The sequence below is a fragment of the Simochromis diagramma genome, unplaced genomic scaffold, assembly GCF_900408965.1.
Source record: "Simochromis diagramma unplaced genomic scaffold, fSimDia1.1 OVJJ01000688.1, whole genome shotgun sequence".
Classification (NCBI taxonomy): Eukaryota; Metazoa; Chordata; class Actinopteri; order Cichliformes; family Cichlidae; genus Simochromis; species Simochromis diagramma.
In genome coordinates this window covers 172,942-197,195 of record NW_024387262.1, presented here as the reverse complement: position 1 = coordinate 197,195, position 24,254 = coordinate 172,942, and the positions used below count along the sequence as shown (strand labels likewise).

Genomic DNA, 24,254 nt, shown 5'->3' with positions numbered 1-24,254 from the left:
ACAGCCACGGGAAGCCGACGGGTAAAGAGATCGGTTGTTATCGGATTATGTCGTTGAAGAGAAATTGTTCAAGCCATGTTTCCGAAGTAACAAAGAGGCGACGGATGGCCTGGATTGCAGCCATTCAAAGACCAAATATAACGTCCCAGAACACTCCAGCTCACAGGTTAGTCTGCTCCAAGCATTCCCACGAAGGTCAGTGTTTTTTAGTAGTTAATACGTCATTTTCATAACATAATTGGTGATATAGGTTACAAGCAAGTCTGGCGCTGAACAGAAAATGTCGCGCTATGCTCCTTTGTTTATTGTGCATAAATAGTGAATTGTCCTGACACAATATTGCGTTTCGCTTCTGTTATTATGGTACACTGACAAAAACATACTTTTATTCACAGGATAAAACAGTTGTTTTGTATCACTAATTGTCCAGTACGATTACAGCATACAATATTATTGTCACTGCTACATTTCTGTGATGGGTACCAGAAATTATTTCCACTGCTAATTAATTACCATTGAGCTCAAAGGTCCTATTAATAAACTGTTAACGAATGTGTATTTATGACGACGATTTGTGAGACTGGTAAACTTATGATACGTACGATGGTCTTTCGTTCTACACGGTGCATTTCAAGGTCCTGTACCCATCTGTCGGTAAACTGTACCTGGGCTTGTTGCAGTGACCTGAAGTTACTAAACTTCACGAGTGTATGCACTCACTCCAAGAACCGTATGATTATAAATATGCATATAAATATGCTACGATGAGATAGCTGACTTCATCTAACTAGCAAATGTTGTCCAGGCTACGTTGGTGATGCAGTTTTTTTTAATGTGTATGATATTTTTGTCATGCGATTTTAAAGCCGGTCCTACAACCGCATCCAAGAATAACATGCAGCTTATCTCAGAACTGTCGGTGAAAATTATTCTTGGAGCTAAGTTTAATTGAGCTGCATTCTAAAGAGGTGCAATTTCACAATTTGTGTATATTTTCTACGTTCACTATTTTGTCATGTGTTGAGAAAAACACAGATTTAAAAATTACATGGTCTAATATTTACATTTAGCATATAACTGCAACATGCTTTTTTTCGTTTTTTTTTAAAGACTCGAAAGGACTTGAAATTCAAAATTTCAGACTTGTGACTTTACTTGGACTTTTACACCAGTGACTTGAGACTCGACTCTGACTTGCCTGACATTACTTGAGACTTGACTTGAGACTTGAGGATAAAGACTTGAGACTTACTTGAGACTTGCAAAACAATGACTTGGTCCCACCTCTGCTGCTGAATATCAGACCCGGGATAAAGTCACACAATACAGGTATGTAAACTTGTTGCGGTTGCGGGATCATTGTGTGATTCACGTGGGCATCAGCACCAACTTAGCGACTTTGTCGCTATATTTGACGAGTTTTCAGACCCCTTTAGCTAGTGATGGGCAGATGAAGCTTCATGAAGCACTGAAGCTTTTCATCCAATTGATTCACCCCAGCGCAAAGCTTCTTGAAACTTCATTTGCTCTAGTAGGACATATACTGGATGTAAAAATATGAGTTGGCATGAATTTGAAGAGTGTGGCCTTAAATGTCAACAACAAAAGGAGTGTGTAAAACATGTATATTGTAGTGATGGCAGTATACTGTGTATATTTATACTGGCAGTATGGAAATGATCATTTGGAAATGCTTAAAATGGAAATGATCATTTACTGTGAGGTGAGGTGTGGTTGAGGTGTTTTGTAACAGTGGTTGTGCTTTTGTAACGTTGAGGTATGGACAGCAGTCTTGCCTGTTCACATTTTATTCTGTAAAAACTAAATTTTCACTGCTTTTATGGCCTTTTTAGTGGGGAGAACATAGCTAGGATTTAATGATTTAACAAATCTTTTAAATCCTTTGTCCTCCACAATGCTAAATGGCTCAATCACCATGCTAACCAGGTCTTCATCTATTTGAGATTGTTCTCCTGAGGAAAGACAACAAAAACAAAGCACAAATATAAATATCACACACGTAACTTATTACAGTTGTATAATATTGTTATATCATTTAGTAACATTACTGCATGCTATATTATCATGGCATTTGATGGCTCACCTGGTCTTGCTCCAGAATCGGTGTTCCCCCTATTCACATGCAAAGCTGTGTAGTGCCTAAGCATGGATGAGGTGTTGTTGTTATATCCCAGCTCCCTGGCACATAGCAAACACTTCACCTTGTACAAAAGTAAAGCCGCTTAACATAAATTGTATTGCACCATCAGTATTATGAAAATACATCTTCTGTAGAAATTTACATAGCTTGTTGGGAGGAATAAAATCACAATGTTCCCACACAGGGGAGGACATCCTCCTCTTCTTAGCTGGCTCCATTCTCTCCTGACTTTCTCTCCTCACTCTCATAAACCTCCAAACTGTCTCCAAACTCTCACTAACCGCAACTCTCCATCAAACACCTACATTTTGAATGAAGTCTGAGGGGTTTATATCGCTGTCATATCTCGCGGCAAAGTTCGAACCACTTCATGAACCAGTCACGTGGTACAGCCGGGCAGCGAGGCTTCGGACGTCATCATTTTCAGCTCCTCCCATAAATGAAGCAAGCCTCGATACGCGCATCGCGGAAACGCCCCCTCCATTACTCGACACAGGCTTTGAAGCCTCGATACAGAACGTCACATCACTACCTTTAGCGACTCTGTTTTTCTAAAAAGCGACTAGCGACAAATCTGGCGACTTTTTCTTATTTATGACGATTTTTGACATGAAAGCGCGTATCGCTCTTCGCAACAAGCAGCGGGTGCTTTCTTTCTTTCTTTGTTATGGGAAGAAATACTGAAATCATCATGATTGAGTAGTGATTTATGTAACTTTGTGTATATAATTTGGCATTTCCTACTGATGTAGGCCAAAAATAAATACATGATACCATTTCATGTATTTTAAAGGTTTATTTGCAAGACACAAAAACAGACAAAACAGAAAGTTCCAAATGTATTGTGCACGAAACAAATTCAAACGTGGCGATGGAGCCAGGTGCAGATGTCTGTCACAAGTTAATCTGGCTGTAGGCTATGGCACTTAGCCACAGGTGGAGCTAGTTGACTCGACTCCATTTGAGTGCACACAAAGTAAACTGCACGCTTTAGTTGTGATTCTGAAATCGGAGTAATAGAACGTACGAGGGGAGCGATAACAACTACAGGATTCTCCCGATCGTTTACTCTTGCTGTCCCGTGAGCAGCATCGGCGTGGTGTTAATTGTTTGCTGTTTTCGCGATCGCCTCCTGCATGAGAATATCCAGGTAAACTCGCGACATTTTTAAACATTTTGTTGTTAAAGAGCAACAAGGCTGACACAGTGTGTTTGAGGTAACCTCACAAATATCACAGATTAAATATTTGCTGTTTATTTGCTGTTTTGTCGGTAGCGGCTCCTGAAAGGCAAGTCTACCACACATCTGTTCGAGCCAGTTGATCTGCGACGCCAGTTAATCTGGAAAACTGGAAGCAGGATTCATCACGTCATCACTTAAAGACCGGATAGCGATTTTCCTTACTGAGGAGTTGGCCACATGGTGGGCATGTGGACAATTCCTGCCAATGCTTTGGAAGCATTTGGAATGTGTGGATAAATGCATTGATCTACAATAGTAATACACCACAGTAAAGTGTATGAAGTTTCATCTGTGTAAATAGACTTACCGGCAACTTTCTTTGGTAGACGTGTTCAAATACTCTAGCGTTTCGGCTCGTGTTGGCGATCAATACTGGTGATCACTTTGATCATGGTGTGGGTGATTGTGCTGCACTGGCTGATCTGACTATTTTAGAGACTGCTTATCTGTTAGCATTTTCCAGCACAAACATCTGTATAATTTACAGAGAGTGGTACCTGCCTTCATTAAACACTTTAATCTTTCATTATCATATTGGGATCATGCTGCTGTTCATTTGTTTGCTTTTGTTTTTTCACATTGTGTAATAATCACTGGCAGCCACATCTAAAAAATAGATCCTAGATGAGTGATTGTTTCTGTGGCAACATTTGCAACAATGCAAGAAACCATAAGCTTGATTCTCAGTTTCCTTTTAATCCTTTTTGATCTTTCTTATCATCACATTCAGTCACTATTTGCTTGTGTCCCTTCGTTGGACACGAAGGTCTGGATGAGCAGCAGGTCTGTGACCAGGAGAGGAGCTCCAGTCTCCACCAGCAGGACCCAGAGCCTCCACAGACTAAAGAGGTACAGGAGGAAATCTGCAGCAGTGAGGAAGGAGAGCAGCTTGAACTGAAGCAGAAGGGTGAAAGCATTCATGTCTGGACCGGGGAAGAGCTGGATTTGTTGTGTAAACCTGGAGTAGAGCTGACCAGGATGGGTATGTTCAGTTTCATGTTCATGTCCATGCTCAGTAAACTATACTATACTTTATGATACAGAAATGAATATGACTCGTATCAAAAAGCCAGGTGATGGGATAAAACAATAGAATAGTGTAATGAGCTACAACACCATTACACCACCACACCAGGTGATGGTGCAATGGTGGTTGAGATATTTTCCACACATACTTAAAATGACACCGCACTGTACTCGGGTGGTCTCCAGAGTCACCAGCTCTCAACAAAATAGAGCACCTTTGGGATGTGGTGGAACATGAGATTTGAATCACGCATGTAGAGCTGACAGATATGCAGCAGCTGCCTGAAACTCTCATGTCAATATGGACCAAAGTATCTGAGGAACATTTGGTTGGGGTGAGAGAGGAAGAGGGAAACAAACACATGCTCTGTAAGAGAGCCAGTGATTAATAACAAGTAATGATTCATTGCAGAATCATCACTTACTATCTATCACTAGCACTAGCAACGTGTACCTAATAAAGTAACCAGTCAGTGTATATTTGTCAGTAAAATATCAAAAGATTAGAATTAACAGCATATCTTATCTGCCTTCTTCAAATGCTTAAAATATTCAGATCATGTTACTTTTCATTTGTTTGTTTGTTTTGTCACATTGTGTGATGATCACTGGCATCTAAAAATGAGACCCCAGCTTATGAAACCATAAGCTTGATTCTCGATAGATGACCCTTTTAATCTTTCTTGATCTTTCTTATCATCACATTAGTCACCATTTTTTTGTGTCCCTTTGTTGATGAAGGTCTGGATGATCAGCAGGTCTGTGACCAGGAAAGGAGCTCCAGTCTCCACCAGCAGGACCCAGAGCCTCCACAGACTAGAGAGGAACAGGAGGAAATGTGCAGCAGTGAGGAAGGAGAGCAGCTTGAACTGAAGCAGGAGGCTGAAGGCATTAATGTGTGGACTGGTGAAGAGGTGGATTTGTTGTGGAAATCTGGAGTAAAGCTGACCACAGTAGGTATGTAAAACTGTAACATACAGATTACATATTAAAACGTCGGGTGATGACATGACAAAGACACCTGGCGTGTATTACCGTCTAGCATACTACCTCACTGAAGACATGTTTTCTCTTAGCACTGTAAAATATAAACCGGGTTCAACATCTTCTGTTTGTTTAATAAAAAACAAAAATTTTGAATTATGTTTGTCCAGTGAAGGAAGTCTCAGGCTTAAGCCACAGCCTGGTAATGGCTTTTCTTGCTGCAGTGAGAAGAATCTTAGTTAAATATAAATCCTCTCTTTTAACCTTATCATCAATATTTCCTAAAAATACTGTAGTACAGTCCTCAGGAACCTTGTAACCTAAAACCTTATCACCCACTGTTTTCCAGAATGAGTGTTTTTTAGAGCAAGACCAGAAGATAAATCTTTGGTTCTTCATCAAATTGAGGTATAATTTAGATTTTTGTTGTTTTTTGTTGGTAGGCGTTGCACATCATTTCAATTAAAAGAGTTAATCATCTCAGCCTCAGCTATCTCTTTATTTTAGTAGTCTCGAAGTTGTAGATATCGAAACAAATCCTGGTTTTTCAATTCAAACATGTCTTTAAGCTCTTGAAAGCTCCTACCTTTGTCCCTTTTGGTAATTAAACAGAAAGCAGTCAGGCCCCTGTTGGTCCACTCTTTGAAAGCCTTGTCATATTGTCCTGGTTTAAAACTATTTTCCAAGCTTATCCATCGCAACTTTTTGTGGCTATTTTTCAGGGTCAGTGCCATCAGGTATTAGCCTCTCTCTTCTGATCACATTTTCACCAAAGCTTATTACAGAGCTGCCCTCTTCTCCTTCTGGGACTCCGTAAATTCGCAGGTTATTTCTTGTCGATCTAGACTGAAGGTCTTCTAGCTTTTTGCCACTCGTATTTCGGCTTCCTCAAGTTTCTCACCGTATTCTTGGACTGCTAGCTTATTAGCCGTTAGCTGTTGGTTTGTGTCTTTTTGAATTTATTCAGGTCTTCTTTCAACTCACGCCTGAAATCTTCTTTGAATGCGTTGAAGTCAGCTTTCATCTCCGTCCGGAGGTCAAAGATTTGTTGGCTGATATTTTTAATGCCCTCTTGCAAAGATTTGAGTTTGGCCCCCTCGCCATTTTCTTTATCTGAGTTAGCCATATCCGCATGCGTGTTCTCTCTCTCTTCTGGAAAATACTGTTCAGTTGGTTCATGTATCTTGTTCTTTTTCTTTGTCTTTGTCCCCACCCCTGCATTGTTTTAAACATAGAAGTAGTAAAAAGAACTTGAATTTAAGGGGAAATTTGCTCGACCACGAGGAGCTCAGAAATTACGCAGCCATTTTGCCTTGCTGCCAACCGCACGAGAGATAATATTTAAAAAATTTGTGCACCTTAAACATCGCTCACATATCTGAGAGACATGCTCACAGTGTAACTTTTTTCATGTTTGTTGTCATTTGTTCCATCAAGACCTCCCACAGCAACATAATTGTAAGGAAAATGAGGCTCTAGATGACCCGCAGGTCTGTAGCCAGGAGAGGAACCCCAGTCTCAACCAAGAAGACCCGGAACAGGAGGAAATGTACACCAATCAGGAAGGAGAGCAGCTTGCACGTAACCAGGAAACCAAAGGCATCGTCGTCTGGACTGGGCAGGAACTAGGCATCATGTGGAACCCTGAAGTAAAGTTAAACAGAATAGGTATGCAAAATTGTAGTCAAACTGTCAAATTGTAGGTAGATTTCTTAATACAAAACTGAATATAACTCATGTTGAGTCCTAATCTGACCTCAGCGATATGTTATAGAGGTGCCTGAAGAATCGAAGGACCAACTCCAATAAGGAAACTGACGCATGTTTTAAGAGCCAAAATTTCTGGCCTCTCAGCTAAGTCTTGTCCATCAAGGTGGTTCTTCTTTTTTGTGCCATGCATTTATGAAGCGGTTGCTTGGTCTCTCCAATGTCCAAGAAACTCCTATGCGTCCGACAAGTGTGTCCTCCTTTTACCCAGATTTAAAGGATGGGTCGGGTGTATACTTCGTGGCCCAACATATCCTAGAATTCGTAGCGTGGCCCACCCAAATCCAGTTTCCATCAATGGTGGCAGCTACTTAGTTTTAATATTACTCTTTCTGGGTGACAAAATAAACTTTTAAGAGCCTGGCCAGTAGCCATTCAGGCATGAGGGCTTGTTGTTCTTGGTCACAGGGATGATTGTGGATCGTTTGAAGCCACCCATGGCTCCAATACCATCCACATAAGTTTTTGAACACCTGAGAAAATCAGTGTTAATCTTTGGTACAGAAGCCTTTGTTTGCAATTACAGAGGTCAAAGGCTTCCTGTTGTTCTTGACCAGGTTTGTACAGGTCTCCACACAGATCTCCTCTAGATCTGTCAGCTTGTGGGGCTGTCACTGAGCAACACAGTTTCAGCTCCCTCCAAAGGTTCTTCCAGAGGACTTAGGTCAGGAGACTGGCTAGGCCACTCCAGAACCTAATCTTAAGATTAGAGGGTGTCTATGTATTATGTGGAGCAGTGCAATACAAACAAATTGTATTATTTCTAAAAAAAAAAAAAAAAAAAAAAAAAGTGATTTCCTTAATTGAATGTGAATGTGAATTTCAGACCCCTCCATGATTTCTAAGTGGGAGTACTTGCAAAGAAACCTCTGGCAGACTCGGGGAGGAGCCACTTGCACAAGCGCAGAGTGTTCAAATACTTATGTTCCTCACTGTATATTGTCTTTATTTTCTCATCGTAGATGATCTGTTTATATTAATTAATGTGCGATATCTGTAATTCAACGTCAGAGTTTGAAAAGAGTTAAACTGTTTTAGACATTTACTGAGCTGACGCATGCACATTAAAACAAAGACTCAACAGTCACCCTATATCACACAAATTCCAACAGAGTAATATTTATGAGAAGAAGGAAGGAAGAAGACAATTGTTTCAATTTAAAATTTCCGCCCAATCGATTCTCTTTTTGCTTGGGCAGTTTAAAGAATTACATGTTTTCTCTGCAGCATGGAATGGAAAAAATGATTTAAACGGATTTTATATTCTGCTTTCTGGAATATACAATTCCAAACTTAAATTGATCATAAGAGGAGTGTCCTCTGCAAAACAGCTTGTCCCTCCAACATGCCTTTAATTGGTATATCTGTGCAACATGCTTACCATGTGGAGACCTGCTAATGGTTACCTTGTAATTTCTCAAATGTATGTCTTTTTTTGCTTTTTTTTTTTTTAATCTGTTGCTTCAGATTTACCACAACATGACTGTAAGGATGAGGGAGGGCTCACAGATCAGCAGGTCTGCAACCGGAAGAACAACTCCACTCTGGACCAGGAGGATCCTTCGCAGATTAAAGGGGAACAGGAGAAACTCAGTACCACTCAAGAGGGAAAACCGCTTGTACAAAAGCAGGAGACCGGAACATTTTCTGCCTGTAAAGAAAGTGACCACAGTGAACCAGGACCAAGCAGTGACCAGCTCCTTTCTCACAACTCTACTGACACAGATCAGGACGAAAGAAAGGATGATAATTCACACAGTATAAAGTCAGCGCAAATTGTATCGGGACTGACAGTTCAAAATTCCAAGACAGCACATTTATGTAGCACCTATGGGAAAAAATGTAATTCTAAACCAAACTTGAATCAACATGTACAAATTCACAAAGGTGGGAAACCACATTCTTGCGGCACCTGTAGGAAAAGATTTCGTTTTATGTCCCACGTGAATAGACACATGCAAAGTCACACAGGTGAGAAGCCACATTCTTGTAGTACCTGTGGGAAAAGATTTCATTATAATTCAGACTTGACTAGGCACATCAAAACTCACACAGGTGAGAAACAATATTCTTGTAGCACTTGTGGGAAAAGATTTAATTTAAAATCAAGGTTGAAATCCCACATAACAATTCACACAGGTGAGAAGCCATATTCCTGTAGCACATATGGGGAAAGATTTCGTCTAAACCTACAGTTGAAGAGACATGCGACTTCACACAGGTGAGAAGTCTGAGTCACAGAGAGGGCCCAAACTGTCCAAAGTTGTAGAATCCCCTAATTAGTGAAATTTATAGCTTACATTTGTTAGTGCAACTTGTTTTAAAGGCATGAAAATCTGTAGTATTATTAGGGCTGGACATCGTCACTGATTTCTCGAATCGATTCGATCCACGATTTGATTTGAGTCCATTTGAATCTGGGAAATTTTGCCTCAGTTAGAAATATTATTATTCTGATCACGTATCAGTACATATCCATATCTTTATATCTATAAAAAGAAAGCTGACACTTGCGAGACTTTATCAAAGGTGTAAGCGTCACAGCTTTGTGTCAAAGTAATTGAGGATAAAAGACAGAAAAACATGAAGGCAATCAGGGGTGATTTTAGCCCATTTTTGGGGGTGCTTCAGTGTTTCAATATTTATCTTTTATTAGATGTTCGTGTGGTTTGGTTATTTGCCTTTTGGTTGAAAGTACACTGAGAGGACTTTTTGTTAGTGATCTTAATAGTATTTTTTTTCATATGAATGTAATTTTTCATCTAATCGAATAAAATCTATTTGTGTATGATTGTCAGTCCGAAGAGGGAGAGAGGAAAGAGGAGAATGTGAGGAGAAAGTACAAGGTCAGGAAGAACCAGGTAAGAAAACAGACAGGGAACAGTGACAGGCACAACAGAAACTGTTAAACTGACAAAGAGAAAAAACAAACAAATTTTACTCACACAATCTGGAAGTTGTGTTCTCTCCATATTAAAGCTGCTGTACAGAATCTGCAAAACAAACTGGGTTGAAACAGTTTTGACCCTCTTTAACAACATTCCAACTTCACGTTATAATTGATTAAGGAGTAAAATTAATTATATATTTTTATGTGGTTCAGCCACAACTCTACTAAAACCTCAGCCAGTAATAGGTAAGCCAACTTTTGGACCGTCCAGTTGTCTGTATGACTGCCGCAGTACGTACGTGAGGAGCTGTAAAGAGAAGCAGATGCTCTGTTTATATTCTAAAAATGTTTTAAGCTTGTTTCAAAGATTCTGTACTGCAGCTTTAAATGTTTTCCAAAAGCACACATACACTTACCTTATCAGTGTTTTTCAAACTTTTTACAGTGTGTACCACCTGATTAAAAATGTCAAGCTCTCCTAAGGACCACTATGAAAGCATGAAACTCATAAATCTTATGAATCTAACACAAAATTAGTATTATTAAATTGGTCAAATTCGGAGTGTTTTTTATGCATCTGTATTATATTATACATGCACATTAAAAGTGAATCTCTATCCAAAAAATGCCCTCAGTTTACTTTTTACTCACTATGAGCGTCACTCATTATTCTCCCCCAGTAATTAAGGTTAGGATGTGTATTTTTTTTTTATTCCAATCCATTCTTCTTTTGCAGCATTTAAATAACCTTTATCTGATTTTATGGTTTTGTTACAGACAAAAGTTATGATGACTGATAACAGAGACGAAGACAATAGACGACGAGGACAGGGAGGATGCAGGGACTGACAGAGACAGGCAAGAAGTCTCATGCTGACGAGTAAAGTGTATCTTGGCTGGCTGGGCAGCTCTCTGGGTGCTCAGCACCCCCAAAGCTCTGATCCTAGAATCGCCCCTGAAGGCAATTTTCCTGGCATGGGATTTTATAGCAGATGACCTTTAAAAATATTCTATGTAGATCAAAAACAAAAGAAAACCATTAATCAACATATGAACATTAGCTGATACTGCTGAAATGAAGCAGAGCAGAGTTACAGAGGTGACCCCAGGTCCCTGTGAGTGTTCAGTGTTTTTCTGCTCCGGCCTGGTCTGTTCAGGTGGAGCCCGGAGTCCACACCTGCCTCGTTCATCTGTTCATCATTGCCGGCAATCATCAGGTGTATTTAACATCAGCGTCTCCTCCAGTTCTCTGCCAGTCTGTCAGCTATCCTATGGTTGTCACCAGGCCATGAAGTCTCTGTTGTATGTTTTGATTGAGACTAACTTTGATCTCTTCTCCCTCCAAGCAGTCATGACAGGAGCCCATGTCACACTGAGTTACTCACCTCTTCCACTTGCTGCTGAGCTCACTCTGTGGAATACTCACCTGTCTGGCATCACGCTTGTCTGAATTTCCAGTAGATTACTTCTGAAGCTCTGAGGACTCAAAAATGCAGAAAAAATATAGGAAACTAAAAGAACTGAATGTTGACCAATCCATGTGTTCTTCTAGAACAGGGGTCGGTAATCTGCGGCTCCGGATCTGCATACAGCTCTTTCATCCTTATACTGCGGCTCCACGTGGCTTGGGAAAATAGTATTTAACTGAAGTGCATTTTATTTGTGTTAGTTCTTTTTTTAACTTGTGGTCCTAAATTGGAAGATTATTGTGATCTTGAAATTCAAAAGTAAAATTATGTTTTATTATTTTCGTTGCTCAAAATATGTGTCACACTGGCAGAAGCCGGTATACCTCCCAAAACGCTGTGCATTTATTAAGACTTTGAACCCCAGTTAGGGCTAGTAAAGAGAAAAATGTAAGAAAAGAAAAATGTTCACATGAACATGCTTTTCTGCATCTCTTTATTGACCACTTTTCCCACACGTCTGCTGCACACACACAGCCAGCTGTAGCTTTCCAGCTCACAGCCCGACACATACCAACTCAACAGCAGAGAGAGCACAGACTTTAAGCCAGCGAGGAGTGATTGTGGATGCTGCTCAGGCACGTTCGCATCCCCTGCAGAGCATTGCAGACCACGCCCTGTCACACACATTAACCATATAAAATAAACATTTATGCAGATATTTTAATTTGTTTAAAAGAGACTTTCAACTGGGTGTCTTTCTTTTTTGTTATATTTTTTTAAGAGTTCAAAATGTGTGTTCATTACATAAATAAAATGTAATTTTCTCTTTAGCACTTCATGGATTTCATAAGCAACACACTGTAGTTGTTTATACAAAGCATAAAAGTAAAAAAAATATATATATATACACACAGTGTTATCTTCATTTTAAATGTCAAAAAGTATTTGCGGCTCCCAGTGTTTTCTTTTCCGTGGAAACCAGGTCCAAACGGCTCTTTGGGTATTACAGGTTGCTGACCCCTGCTGTAGAGTGTAGTGGTGTTTTTAATCAAGTCCAGTTTATTATCCATGTATACTTCAAGGTATTTTTAGTCCTCTCCAACCTTTTTTGCGCCACGGACCGGTTTATGCCCGACAATATTTTCACGGACCGGCCTTTAAGGTGTCGCGGATAAATACAACAAAATAAAACCAGTACCGGTACCGAAAAAAAGAAGATTCATTAATAACACACGTGAAAAGACCCAGGAATACAGAGTTAACGATAAAAACGCTAACAAAATAACGCTGAAAACCGATAAAAACCCTGAAAACCATACATTTCACACCTGAGCCTCAACTCTCGCGGCCCGGTACCGGTCTGAGGCCCGGGGGTTGGGGACCGCTGCTCTATAACGTCCACATCGATACCCTGGATTGAAACAGGGGTCACAGGTTTCCTGGTCCTCCTAAAGTCCACAATCAATTTTTGGTCTTCGGTCACTTTGAGCTGCAGATGATTCTGCTTGCACCACTTGATAAAGGAGTCAACTACAGCCCGGTACACCGTCACATCACCCTCACTGAAGCATCCAACCACCGCAGAGTCATCAGAAAACATCTGAACATGGCAGGTCTGTGCAGTGGCTGACGTCTGTGATGGGGAGAGTGCAGTTCCTTGTGGTGCCCCTGTGTTGCTGATCACCTTGTGAGACACATAATGTTGAAGAAGCACATTTTGTGTTAGATACTCAAAAATCCAGGACACAGGAGAGGCATCCACTTGCATCTCAGTCAGCTTATCTCCCAGGACGGTTGGCCTGAGAAGCTGGAGAAGCTTCTTTCCACAGGCGATATGGTCTCTCAATCACACCACCACATAGTACTGACCCACACATATGGTTTTTACACACACTGGACATTCTGGACATTTGTTTACATTTGTTTACATTTGCCATCTTGTTATTGATTAATCAAATCACTCTATCACAAGTCGCTTAAATAAATCACTTTTAAGCATATTTGCACTACAGACTGCACTACACTACAGACACTACAGACACTTAAATATGTGGATTGCACAACCCTGGACATTACATTTCTTTCATTACCATTTATTACTCGTACAGCTGCTCTTATTGTTCCATATTTCTTCATATATTCTTATATATTTTCTATATTGTGTATTTTATGTATTGTGTATTTGTACTTGTATTTGTTGTACAGTTATTTTATTTGTAACTTTAATTTTTATATTTTATTCTTTCCTAGTTAAATTTACCCTTCATTTTAATTTTCCTATTTATTTCCTATCCTATTCATAGTCTTTTATTTTAGGTTGCGAGCAGTTGTCTAAGCATTTCACTGCATATCGTACTGTGTATGACTGTGTACGTGACAAATGAAATTTGAATTTGATGGTAATAAATGCACTGGAAAAGATAAAAATGACCCTCACACTGCTTGCCAGCTGGCCCATATGGGTGTAGACACAACTGAGTAGGTAGATGATGGTGTCCTCAGGTCTGAGGTGGGACTGGTAGGCAAACTGAAGGAGATCCTGATCTGGCCTGACTATATGGTACTGCATAAGACAACTCGTGAAAATAACATGTGTACCAAACTTTTTAACATGAAGTGTCTTCGTAAGAAAAATGAAGAAAAGGCTAGTTTCTTTCAGATTGTATGCTGAATTGAGCAAATATGACTAAAAATTTTAGACATTGTTAAACGTGGGTATCTTTCATTTTTAAGACCTGGGTAAATCTCAAAACATCACATTTTTACTGCTCACCTTCGGTTTGCACTGAGGTGGAGTGGGGGAGTATGTGTAGCAATCACATACAAGAATATTATCTGTCTCAGGTCCTCGTTCCTCCAGAGTAGGAGTGTACCTGGATCACAGAGCAGGTATTTTGTCCTTCTACAGCGTCTCTGAAACCATGACTCTCCTCCACAGAGTCCAGACCACATTCACTCAGCTGCTTTATGCTGGACTTTCTCGTTACAACGCTGGAGACATTGCTGAGTTCATTAAAATGAAATCGACCCTTTTCTGTTTATTAAATGTACTATTGTCTGTGTTTCAAAGAAACAGAAAACACTCTAATTCACGAAGCTTTCATAATGTTTTGAGCTTTGATCTATATTTTAATGTTAAATGATAAATTCTTTATCCAGGTTTCTCCAAAGTACCAGACTTTATGTCAGGACTTGATTTTTGTTAGACTGACCTGATGAGGGCAGTATTACGCCTTTGATACTTCCAGCTTAAGATCGAAGAAGAATAGCGGAAATGACGTCACTGAGCGCTTGCATCGCGAGTTATATTTGAAGACTTTGATTTCAATGTATCAGTTGTTGTCGCAATAATGTCTTCAGTCCAGTATCTGAGAGAGGTTATCAAGGAGAGATTAACTGCTGCCGCAGAACAAATCTTCTCAGAGTTTGAAAAAACGATCGTCCGGTATGAGGAGGAGATCCGTCAGCTAAGACCGCTGGATATCAGACCCGGGATAAAGTCGCACAATACAGGTGTGTAAATTTGTGGAGGAATGGGGGTTGCGGGATCCTCGCGGGAACTCAACTCTGCTTAGATTTTACCATGTGCGCTTCACACTACCGTAACTTATCGACTATTTAAGCTAGAAAAAGAAATTACAGGGTTACTGAAAGAAGAGAGGCTGAGTTTTACGGGGATATTTGGTGTATTACGGTAGCACAAACCGTTCGCAAGCTACTGCTGTCTGAAGAACCAAGATTCACTAACGTAATCCCTCGACCATTTGGGCAAGAGAGACATTTCAAACGGTTACTGAAAGACACGAAGAAGAGCTTTACGAAACTTTACGGTGCATCATTAGAAAACACGAGCAGTGACGGTCCAATCACATGTATGGAAAAGTGGCAACGCTCCAAAAAGGCCTCGAAATTTAAAAAACTGAGTGGCCATTGCTCAAAAACTTTATTGTACATATTTAGTATAGTTGATGTTGTGTTACGTTTGCTCCTGTTGAATTAATATTAGGTTTGTAGCTTGAACCTATTCGCTGGAACGTTTAAGACAATATAATTACACAGCAAGCAAGACACGAAGTAGCCAAAGTTCTTCATGTTTCTCGTGCACGGGAGAGAACCGGACAAACGCCGTTCCTTCGCTTGACCCCAGTTGCTCTCGTCCGCTCCCCCGTAACACTGCTCTTTTATTGAGGTTACATGAATATACATAGGTTCATTAACATATGACATCTACATACAAACAAAGAGTACCGTGTGTGTGTGTGTATGTGTGTGTGTGTGTGTGACCCCATAAATGACTTCCCTAAACCTGCTGGTCTGGAAGTCCAGCAGTTCATCTAAACAAAAGGCACTTAGCCTAAAACAGATATAGCCACGTTTATCCTACCATAAAACAATAAGAGAAGGTACGACCTCTCCCATGCTCCCAGAGTGCTCTGGAATGCACACAAAGTTTGCAGACTATTATTAAGGATCAAACCTCTACCAATCTAAAACTAATTATAAAACTCTAAGCATATATAAGTAGATATTTCTAAGCATAAATGACAATCAACAATACAAAACCTGACAATATCAGTTTCCACTTAACTATAAATCTGAAAAAAAAAACAGTCCTTTTTTTTTCACTTTAAACTGTTTCATTGCCATAACAATACAGTAATGTAAAATGAGTGCCAGGGGGCAAAAGTATTCACTTTTAGTTTGATTTCTGGCCAGTTTACAGCCAAAATGACCAAAAATTACCAGGTGGCCTAAATGATGCTTGGTCAATAGCTTTCATGATCATATTCAGATCATGCTGCTGTTCATTTGTTTATTTTGTTTGTTTGCACATTTTGTGACGATCACTGGCAGTCACTTTTAAAAATTAGACCCCAGACTGCTTTAAGGTTATCAGTGTCGCCCAGTGAAAAAATGGCCAGGAGTGAATGTTTCTGTGGCAACATCTGCAAGAACGCAAGAGGCCGTGAAACCATAAGCTTAGTTCTCAACTCCCTTTTAATTGTTCTTGATCTTTCTTGTGATCACATTAGTTACTGATTTCTTCTGTCCCTTTGCTGAACACGAAGGTGATCAGCAGGTCTTTGACCAGGAGAGGAGCTCCAGTCTCCACCAGCAGGACCCAGAGCCTCCACAGACTAAAGAGGTACAGGAGGAAATGTGCAGCAGTGAGGAAGGAGAGCCGCTTGAACTGAAGCAGGAGGCTGAAGAAATTGATGTGTGGACCGGAGAACAGCTGGATTTGTTGTGTAAACCTGGAGTAGAGCTGACCACAACAGGTATGTAAAACTGTAATATACAGATTTCATAATACTGAAATGAATAAGACTCATATTAAAACATCAGGCGATGATATCAGAGTTGACTCCTCAGGAAGAGGGCTCACAATGACACATGCATTACCACCTGGCATACTACCTCACCTAAGACGTGTTTTCTGTTAGCACAGTTAAACAAAAACTGGGTTTAAAATCTTCTGTTGTTTAATAAAAACCAAAAATTTCCTCCATATAGATTTAAGTCAAGTTGACCCAGAACTGTATGCAGAATGTAGAAAAATACCCACAAGGACCAAGTTGGAGTAGCGAGCTGTACGCCTCATAAATTATGACTTTCTGTATGTAAACAGAATTCTTTGCTGTTCACTGCATGAGAGAGAATATTTAAATATCGCTCACATATCTGAGAGACCTGCTCACAGTGTTAATTTTTTCTTGTGTGTTGTGTCCGTCAAGACCTCCCACAGCAACATGATTGTAAGGAAAACTGTAGCCAGGAGAGGAACTCCAGTCTCAACCAGGAGGACCCAGATCTTCCAGAAACTAAAGAGGAACAGGAGGAAATCTCCCTCAATCAGGAAGAAGAGCAGCTTTCACTGAAGCCAAAAACCAAAGACGTCATCGTCTGGACTGGGCAGGAGCTGGACATCATGTGGAACCCTGAAGTAAAGTTGGAAAGAATAGGTATGCAAAACTTTAATAGACAGACTCAGTTTTGTGTTAAGAAATCTAACCTCCTGTTGGATCCTTATCAGACCTCAGAGGTATGTTATAGAGACACATGGAGAATCTAAGGTCCAACTGCAATAAGGAAACATGATGTAATATTCTAAGAGCCAAAATGTCTAGCCCTCACAGTGTCGCCCTTGTCAGGACTGTCCTATGTTGGAAATAATTAAGTTGAGTACAAGAGAGAGGAAGGCACCCTACAATGAGTTGACACATCAACTTTTTAATTATTCCTGCATATACATTTTTGCCATTCATATTGTCACGAGTCTTTTCTGTCGCGAGTCCGTCTCTCTTCTTTGTTTTTGGCCCACGTTGCACCAGAAAGAGGAAACCAGTGGATAAACAACAGCAGCACATTTAAGCTTGATAAGCTGTTGTTAGAATTTATTTAATATTAATTTCTACACCAGGAGCTTTTTCTACGTAGCTGACGGCTGTAACTGTGCAGGGGTGGATCTAGCAAAGTTTAGCCAGGGGGGCCGATAGGGCATTAACAGGGAAAAGGGGGCACAAAGACATACTTTTCTTTCTTATTCTCATTTAAAATGTCTAGCTTTTAATAAATAATTATCTGACACCCAAAGTTTTAATTTGATGTAAAATGAATAGAAGTCCATTACTGTATATAGTAACTATTAAGTCTAATATATATATACCTAACTAATATATAAGCTATAGTACAAATATGTAAGCTATAGTACTTTTTCCTTTGGGAAGGTACCATCTGTGCAGTCTGCAATTTTGTTGAAGAAAGATGTTGAATCTATTTAATATTTTAATATATTGAAAAATAATTGATTTCTGTGCATTTTTTTTTTCCACACTGCATCAAATTAAGGTTGATTACGTCGATTAAGCATCATGAGGTGGAGCGTGAGGGGTGGTTCCCTATTTTTTATTTATTTATTTTTGTTGTTGCTGGGAGTTGGAACTAGGGCTGCCATGATTAGTCGACTAGTCACGATTACGTCGACTATTAAAATCGTCGACGACTGATTTATTAGTCGACGCGTCGTTTGAAGCTTTGTAAGATCACAAAAGACGCAGGAATGAGTAGTAGGATTTAAGAGTGTCATAACAGACTGAAACTGAAGATGGCAGCACTGCATGGACAAGGATGCCAGCTGCTGTTAAACCCCGAAGAAGAAGAAGAAGAAGAAGAAGAAGAAGAAGAAGAAGCAGCTGTTTCCCATAATTCATAGCGCAGCCCAGCGCAGTTGTCAACAATGGCGGCAGCTAGTTAGTTTTAATGTTACTCTTATTATTCTTTCTGGGTCACAAAATAAACGTTTAACATATTTTCAGGTGAGAATGTAGCTGTGTAAACCTCAAATATCTGCTTAGTTTATCAAGACACCACATATTTTCAAAAGCGCTCCGACATTTTCGGAGACGTTTGTTACCCATTAGCTCGATAGTTAGCCGGGAGCAAGGCTCACTAGAGCCGTGAGAACACCGGACTCCCGGCAAATCGTTTTCAAACCCACCGCCGTCTTTGGCTACTCAGGTTAAATATATATAAGTCACTTAGATAACTTAAAAATGTTATTGTTTGGCTTTTTTTTAGTATTTTATTTGTTCCTGAGTAAATCGGTTTGGCTGAGATTAAAGTTATAGTTCTTACGCAGCTGAATAAACGTCAAGCAGACAGCTGATTATCAGAAGTGTGAGATGCTCCAGAATATACTCCGGTGTCCCGTTATATTTTAGATAGCAAGGAGCAGACGGCTGAGTTTATTAAACTTCACCGAAACAATCTGCAGATGTCCTTAAAATTTAATAAACTATCATCTTGTCTTTATTTTTAGTTAGCACATACCTTAAACACTTCAAGCTGTAAACTAATGATAGTTATATAAGAGCAGCTGGATGCTGGTGCAATAGGCTGTAGGTTTTACGTCCAATGGATGCATGATCTGATTAGTCAACTAATCGCAAAAATAATCGGTGACTAGTCGACTATCAAAATAATCATTTGTGGCAGCCCTAGTTGGAACCCTATTAGTTAGGTTGCTTAACATTTACGCTAAGTACTCTTTAAAATACCAGAATAGGGAGGATGGTGTAGGTTTGAGTTTATTAGATTGATCAGTATTGCTGAACTATGAAATTTTTTTTTTTTTTTTTTGCATACAGGTATAACAGAATAGCTTTAGTGTAGTTGTTGTTTTAAACTTGAGTATGAACTTATACAAAATGCAGCAAGATATTTAAAAAAAACAGTTTTGTTGATTAAAACACACTATATCGGATTCATATCGGTATCGGCAGATATCCAAATTTATGATATAGGTATCGGACGTAAAAAAGTGGTATCGTGCCATCTCTAGTTTTTGGTGTGCCACCAATTAAAACTTTTAACTCGCTCAACCCATCTGGAGTACAAAATGAACAAACTTTGGACAAACGGGATGTAACCAAAGCCGTGTGCCGCTTGTGGAGACGTGTCGTGCGAGCAAAGTGCTTAAACACGACTAACTTGCATGAGAACGTACGTGTCCACCATCCTGCTCAGTATGCTCGGCTATCACCAGCTTCTACAGCTCTATCAACAAGCACTTGGGCGCACTCTGAGGAGGGTGCATTTATTTGAAGATGAAAGGGGGTGCTGTTAAAACAGCACTATTTATCTATTTATTTATTTATTTATTTATTTATTTATTATTTTTTGACTCCTTCTATTAGCTCCATCATTAATAGCAAACGTACTCATGGGCAGATAAATAAATAAATAAATTGCCCGTGTAAAAACAATCTCCTATGGGCTCAGCCTATCGTCGATAGTCTATATATGCGTTCAGTCACACAACCCTAATAGTTAGGAAGGATTTTATGTGGCGGTAAGTTCTGCATTTGCTTGTGTGCAGTCATATGGCATTATTACAGAAAAGTGTCCCATATCCTTTTTAATCAACTCCCACTATGATTTGTGGATAAATAATTCTTTAGCTTGTGTAACACGACCTTTTTCACTCATTCCCAATATGTTTTATTCATATAGGGAAATAATCCCAACAACGGTGTCCTGAAGGGGCTTTATACTGTAAGGTAAAGACTCTACAATATTAGAAAGAAACCACAACAATCGCACAACACCCTGTGTTACGTTTCCCTAAAAGGTCCGGGAGATGAGGGAAAGTAACAAAAAGTGTCCGGGTTGAAAAAAGGAGGTGGGGAGGCAAACTGGTTAAATTGAAGAGTTTTATTAATGTTTCTCTTAATAAATGGTAAATGGCCTGCATTTATATAGCACTTTACTAGTCCCTAAGGACCCCAAAGCACTTTACATATCCAGTCATCCACCCATTCACACACACACTGGTGATGGCAGCTACATTGTAGCCACAGCCACCCTGGGGCGCACTGACAGAGGCGAGGCTGCCGGACACTGGCGCCACCGGGCCCTCTGACCACCAGTAGGCAACGGGTGAAGTGTCTCGCCCAAGGACACAACGACCGAGACTGTCCAAGCCAGGGCTCGAACCGGCAACCTTCCGATTGCAAGGCAAACTCCCAACTCTTGAGCCACGATCGCCCCTAATAATTAAACTAAAAGAGCTGGAAAAGCCACTATCACATTTAGAAGACAACAAAACCCTGGAATTATTAGTCAGAGTAATATTTATGAGAATCTCACAGTTTTTGTTATAGCTGAATTTTTGTGTTGTTTTGAAACTGCCCCTGATGTTTGATTATCTTTTTATTTACATAAATTAGATTTCCTCCATTAAATGATACAAAAACTGAGCAGAAAGCCAGAAGTGAAGTGTTTGAGTTTAAAGTTTCCACCTCATTGATTTTCATTTTATTTTTTTCAGTCAGTTTAAAGAATTCCAGGTTTCCCTTGCAGCATGGAATGGAAAAACAAAATACTTCACAACATTACGGTTTGGGATAAATATTGTTAAATATTTATGTTCTTTTTTCTGAAATGTATGATTCCAAACTTAAATCGATCACAGAAGAAGAGTGTTTTTCATAGTTTGTAAATGAGCAGCCAAAATGGTTTCACTGAGTCAGCAAAACAACTTCTCCCCCAACATGCCTTTTATTGGCTTATCTGAGCGACATGTTTACCATGTGGAGACCTGCTAATGGCTAAGGTTACCTTGTAATTTCTAAAATATATGTTTTGTTTTTTTGTCCCTTCAGATTTTCCACAACATGACTGTAAAGAACAGGAGGATCTTTTGCAGATTAAAGGGGAACAGGAGGAACTCAGTACCACTGAAGAGGGAAAACCGTTTGTACGAAAGCAAGAGACTCAAACTTTTCCTGCTCGTAAAGAAAGTGACCAGGGTGAACCAGACCTAAGTAGTGACCAGCTCCTTTCTCACAACTCTCCTGACACAGATCAGGATGAAAGCAAGGATGATAACTTACACAGAAATAAGTTGGAGGAAATCGTATCAGAGCTGCCAGTTCAAAATTCCAAGACAGTATATTTATGTGGCACCTGTGGGAAAAAAATTTAATACTGCAAAAAACTTGAATCGACATATGAAAATTCACACAGGTGAGAAGCCACATTGTTGTAGCATATGTGGGGAAAGATTTCATCGGAAGTCGCACTTGACTAGACACATGCAAATTCACACAGGTGAGAAGTTGCATTCTTGTAGCACCTGTGGGAAAAGATTTAATCGGAAGGAACATTTGAAAATGCACATGGAATATCATACAGATGAAAAACGATATTCCTGTATCACTTGTGGGAAACGTTATAATGTAAAATCAAGTTTGGAAACCCACATGAAAATTCACACAAGTGAGAAGTCACATTGTTGTACCACTTGTGGGAAAAGCTTTAGTCAGAAGGGGCAGTTGAATAGTCACATGCGAATTCATACAGGTGAGAAACCACATTGTTGTAGCACCTGTGGGAAAAGATTTACTCTAAAGACATATTTAACTGAACACATGAAAATTCACACAGGTGAGAAGCCGCATTGTTGTACCACTTGTGGGAAAAGCTTTAGTCAGAAGGGGCAGTTGAATAGTCACATGCGAATTCACACAGGTGAGAAGCCATATTTTTGTAGCATATGTGGGGAAAGATTTAATGTAGTAACAAATCTGAAAATACACATGAAAAGGCACACAAGTGAGAAGCCGCATTCTTGTAGCACCTGTGGGAAAAGATTTAGTCGGAAGTCACACCTGACTAGACACATACAAATTCATACAGGTGAGAAGCCGCATTGTTGTACCACTTGTGGGAAAAGCTTTATTCAGAAGGGGCAGTTGAATAGTCACATGCGAATTCACACAAGTGAGAAGCCATATTTTTGTAGCATATGTGGGGAAAGATTTAATGTCGTAACAAATCTGAAAATACACATGAAAATTCACACAAGTGAGAAGCCGCATTCTTGTAGCACCTGTGGGAAAAGATTTAGTCGGAAGTCACACCTGACTAGACACATACAAATTCATACAGGTGAGAAGTCGCATTCTTGTAGCACCTGTGGGGAAAGATTTAATCGGAAGGAACATTTGAAAATGCACATGGAATATCATACAGGTGAGAAACGATATTCCTGTAGCACTTCTAGGAAAAGATTTACTCGAAAAAAATATTTAAATGAACATGCGAGAATTCACGCAGGTGAGAAGCCGCATTCTTGTAGCACCTGTGGGAAAAGATTTACTATAAAAACATATTTAACTGAACACATGAAAATTCACACAGGTGAGAAGCCGCATTCTTGTGACACCTGTGGGAAAAGCTTTTCTCAGAAGGGGCATCTGAATAGACACGTGCGAATTCATACAGGTTAGAAACCACATTGTTGTAGCACCTGTGGGAAAAAGTTTAGCTCTTCAGTACAGTTGAAAATGCATATAGGAAACCATACTGCATGCTAAGTTTAATTTTTAGAAAATGTTGATGGTAAAACAAAGTGTTTGGATCTTTGGAAACTCAGCGTCTGACAAAACTTTATTTTCAAAAGGTTTTCAGAAGCTCAATTTCTATGTTTACTTGTGGACAAAAAAACTAAATAACTTTTTTCTGACTTTTTTTGTTATTTGTGGGCTTTGACTTGGCTAAAGGTTCTCTTTGAACAGTGCTTGAGATACTTTTTGTCTTGATGCAAAAATAATTTCTCAAAAATACACTAGAGAATATCTGTTTAAAAAATGCCTGTGTACATATCGAGGAATGGAGGGATAGAAGTGACAAAAATGAATTGATTAAATACACCATTAAATAATTCAATTCAATGTGTCAATAAATAGAGGTTTGGGGTAAACGCTGTTTGAGTCAAAACCATTGCTTTGGCTGGGTTGCCATTCTTTTTTTTCTGGGCGTTTCTCCACACCAACAACTGGCATGTGGAAACTAACTGAACTGTACTTTGAAATACCCTGTTTGTGTGTCACCAAATACACTTTCAATATTTTTTTTTAGCCCAGTCTCATGGCAAAGCCTGTGGGTGTGATAGGAATGATGTGGAATCCAGTAATTAAAGGAAGGGGAAGGGGAATTTACAGGGAATGACACTGTTAAGCAGTTGATCCATTTACTCGAATTGTTTGTGACCCATATATTTATGTCAGTATCTATGTTTATATCATACTTTTATGTGAACACCTGTTGATACCCAGCTGCTGTTTTGAGCTTTAATAATTTGGATCTAAAAAAAAAAAAAAGTGTAACTTTGACAGTGCTGTTTTCCATTTTGACAGGTTTGTGACATGTGATTGGTGGAAACTAGACAAAGATGCATCTAGTAATTATTTTTATCTATATGTCATTTGG

General features: G+C 39.5%; 1 protein-coding gene and 1 long non-coding RNA gene across 4 annotated transcripts in view; one reads left to right on the top strand and one right to left on the bottom strand.

Moving 5' to 3' along the window:
* LOC120715341 (zinc finger protein 665-like) overlaps positions 1-24,254 on the top strand; it is a 144,275-nt gene that overhangs the window by 108,465 nt on the left and 11,556 nt on the right. Inside the window, exons 5-8 of one of the 3 annotated variants that reach the window (XM_040002257.1) lie at positions 5,172-5,387; positions 6,852-7,082; positions 8,649-9,023; positions 17,473-17,476. In XM_040002257.1, the coding sequence (XP_039858191.1) occupies positions 5,172-5,387; positions 6,852-7,082; positions 8,649-9,023; positions 17,473-17,476 (826 nt within the window). Of the gene's footprint in view, positions 1-5,171; positions 5,388-6,851; positions 7,083-8,648; positions 9,024-17,472; positions 17,477-22,033; positions 23,305-24,254 lie in introns of all 3 variants that reach the window. The other 2 variants (XM_040002256.1, XM_040002258.1) reach the window with 2 other exon arrangements.
* LOC120715357 lies at positions 12,359-22,589 on the bottom strand. The gene is made up of 3 exons (XR_005691611.1): positions 22,580-22,589; positions 19,517-19,524; positions 12,359-12,503 (listed from the first exon to the last, which is right to left on the bottom strand). It is a non-coding gene; the product is annotated as an uncharacterized LOC120715357 (long non-coding RNA).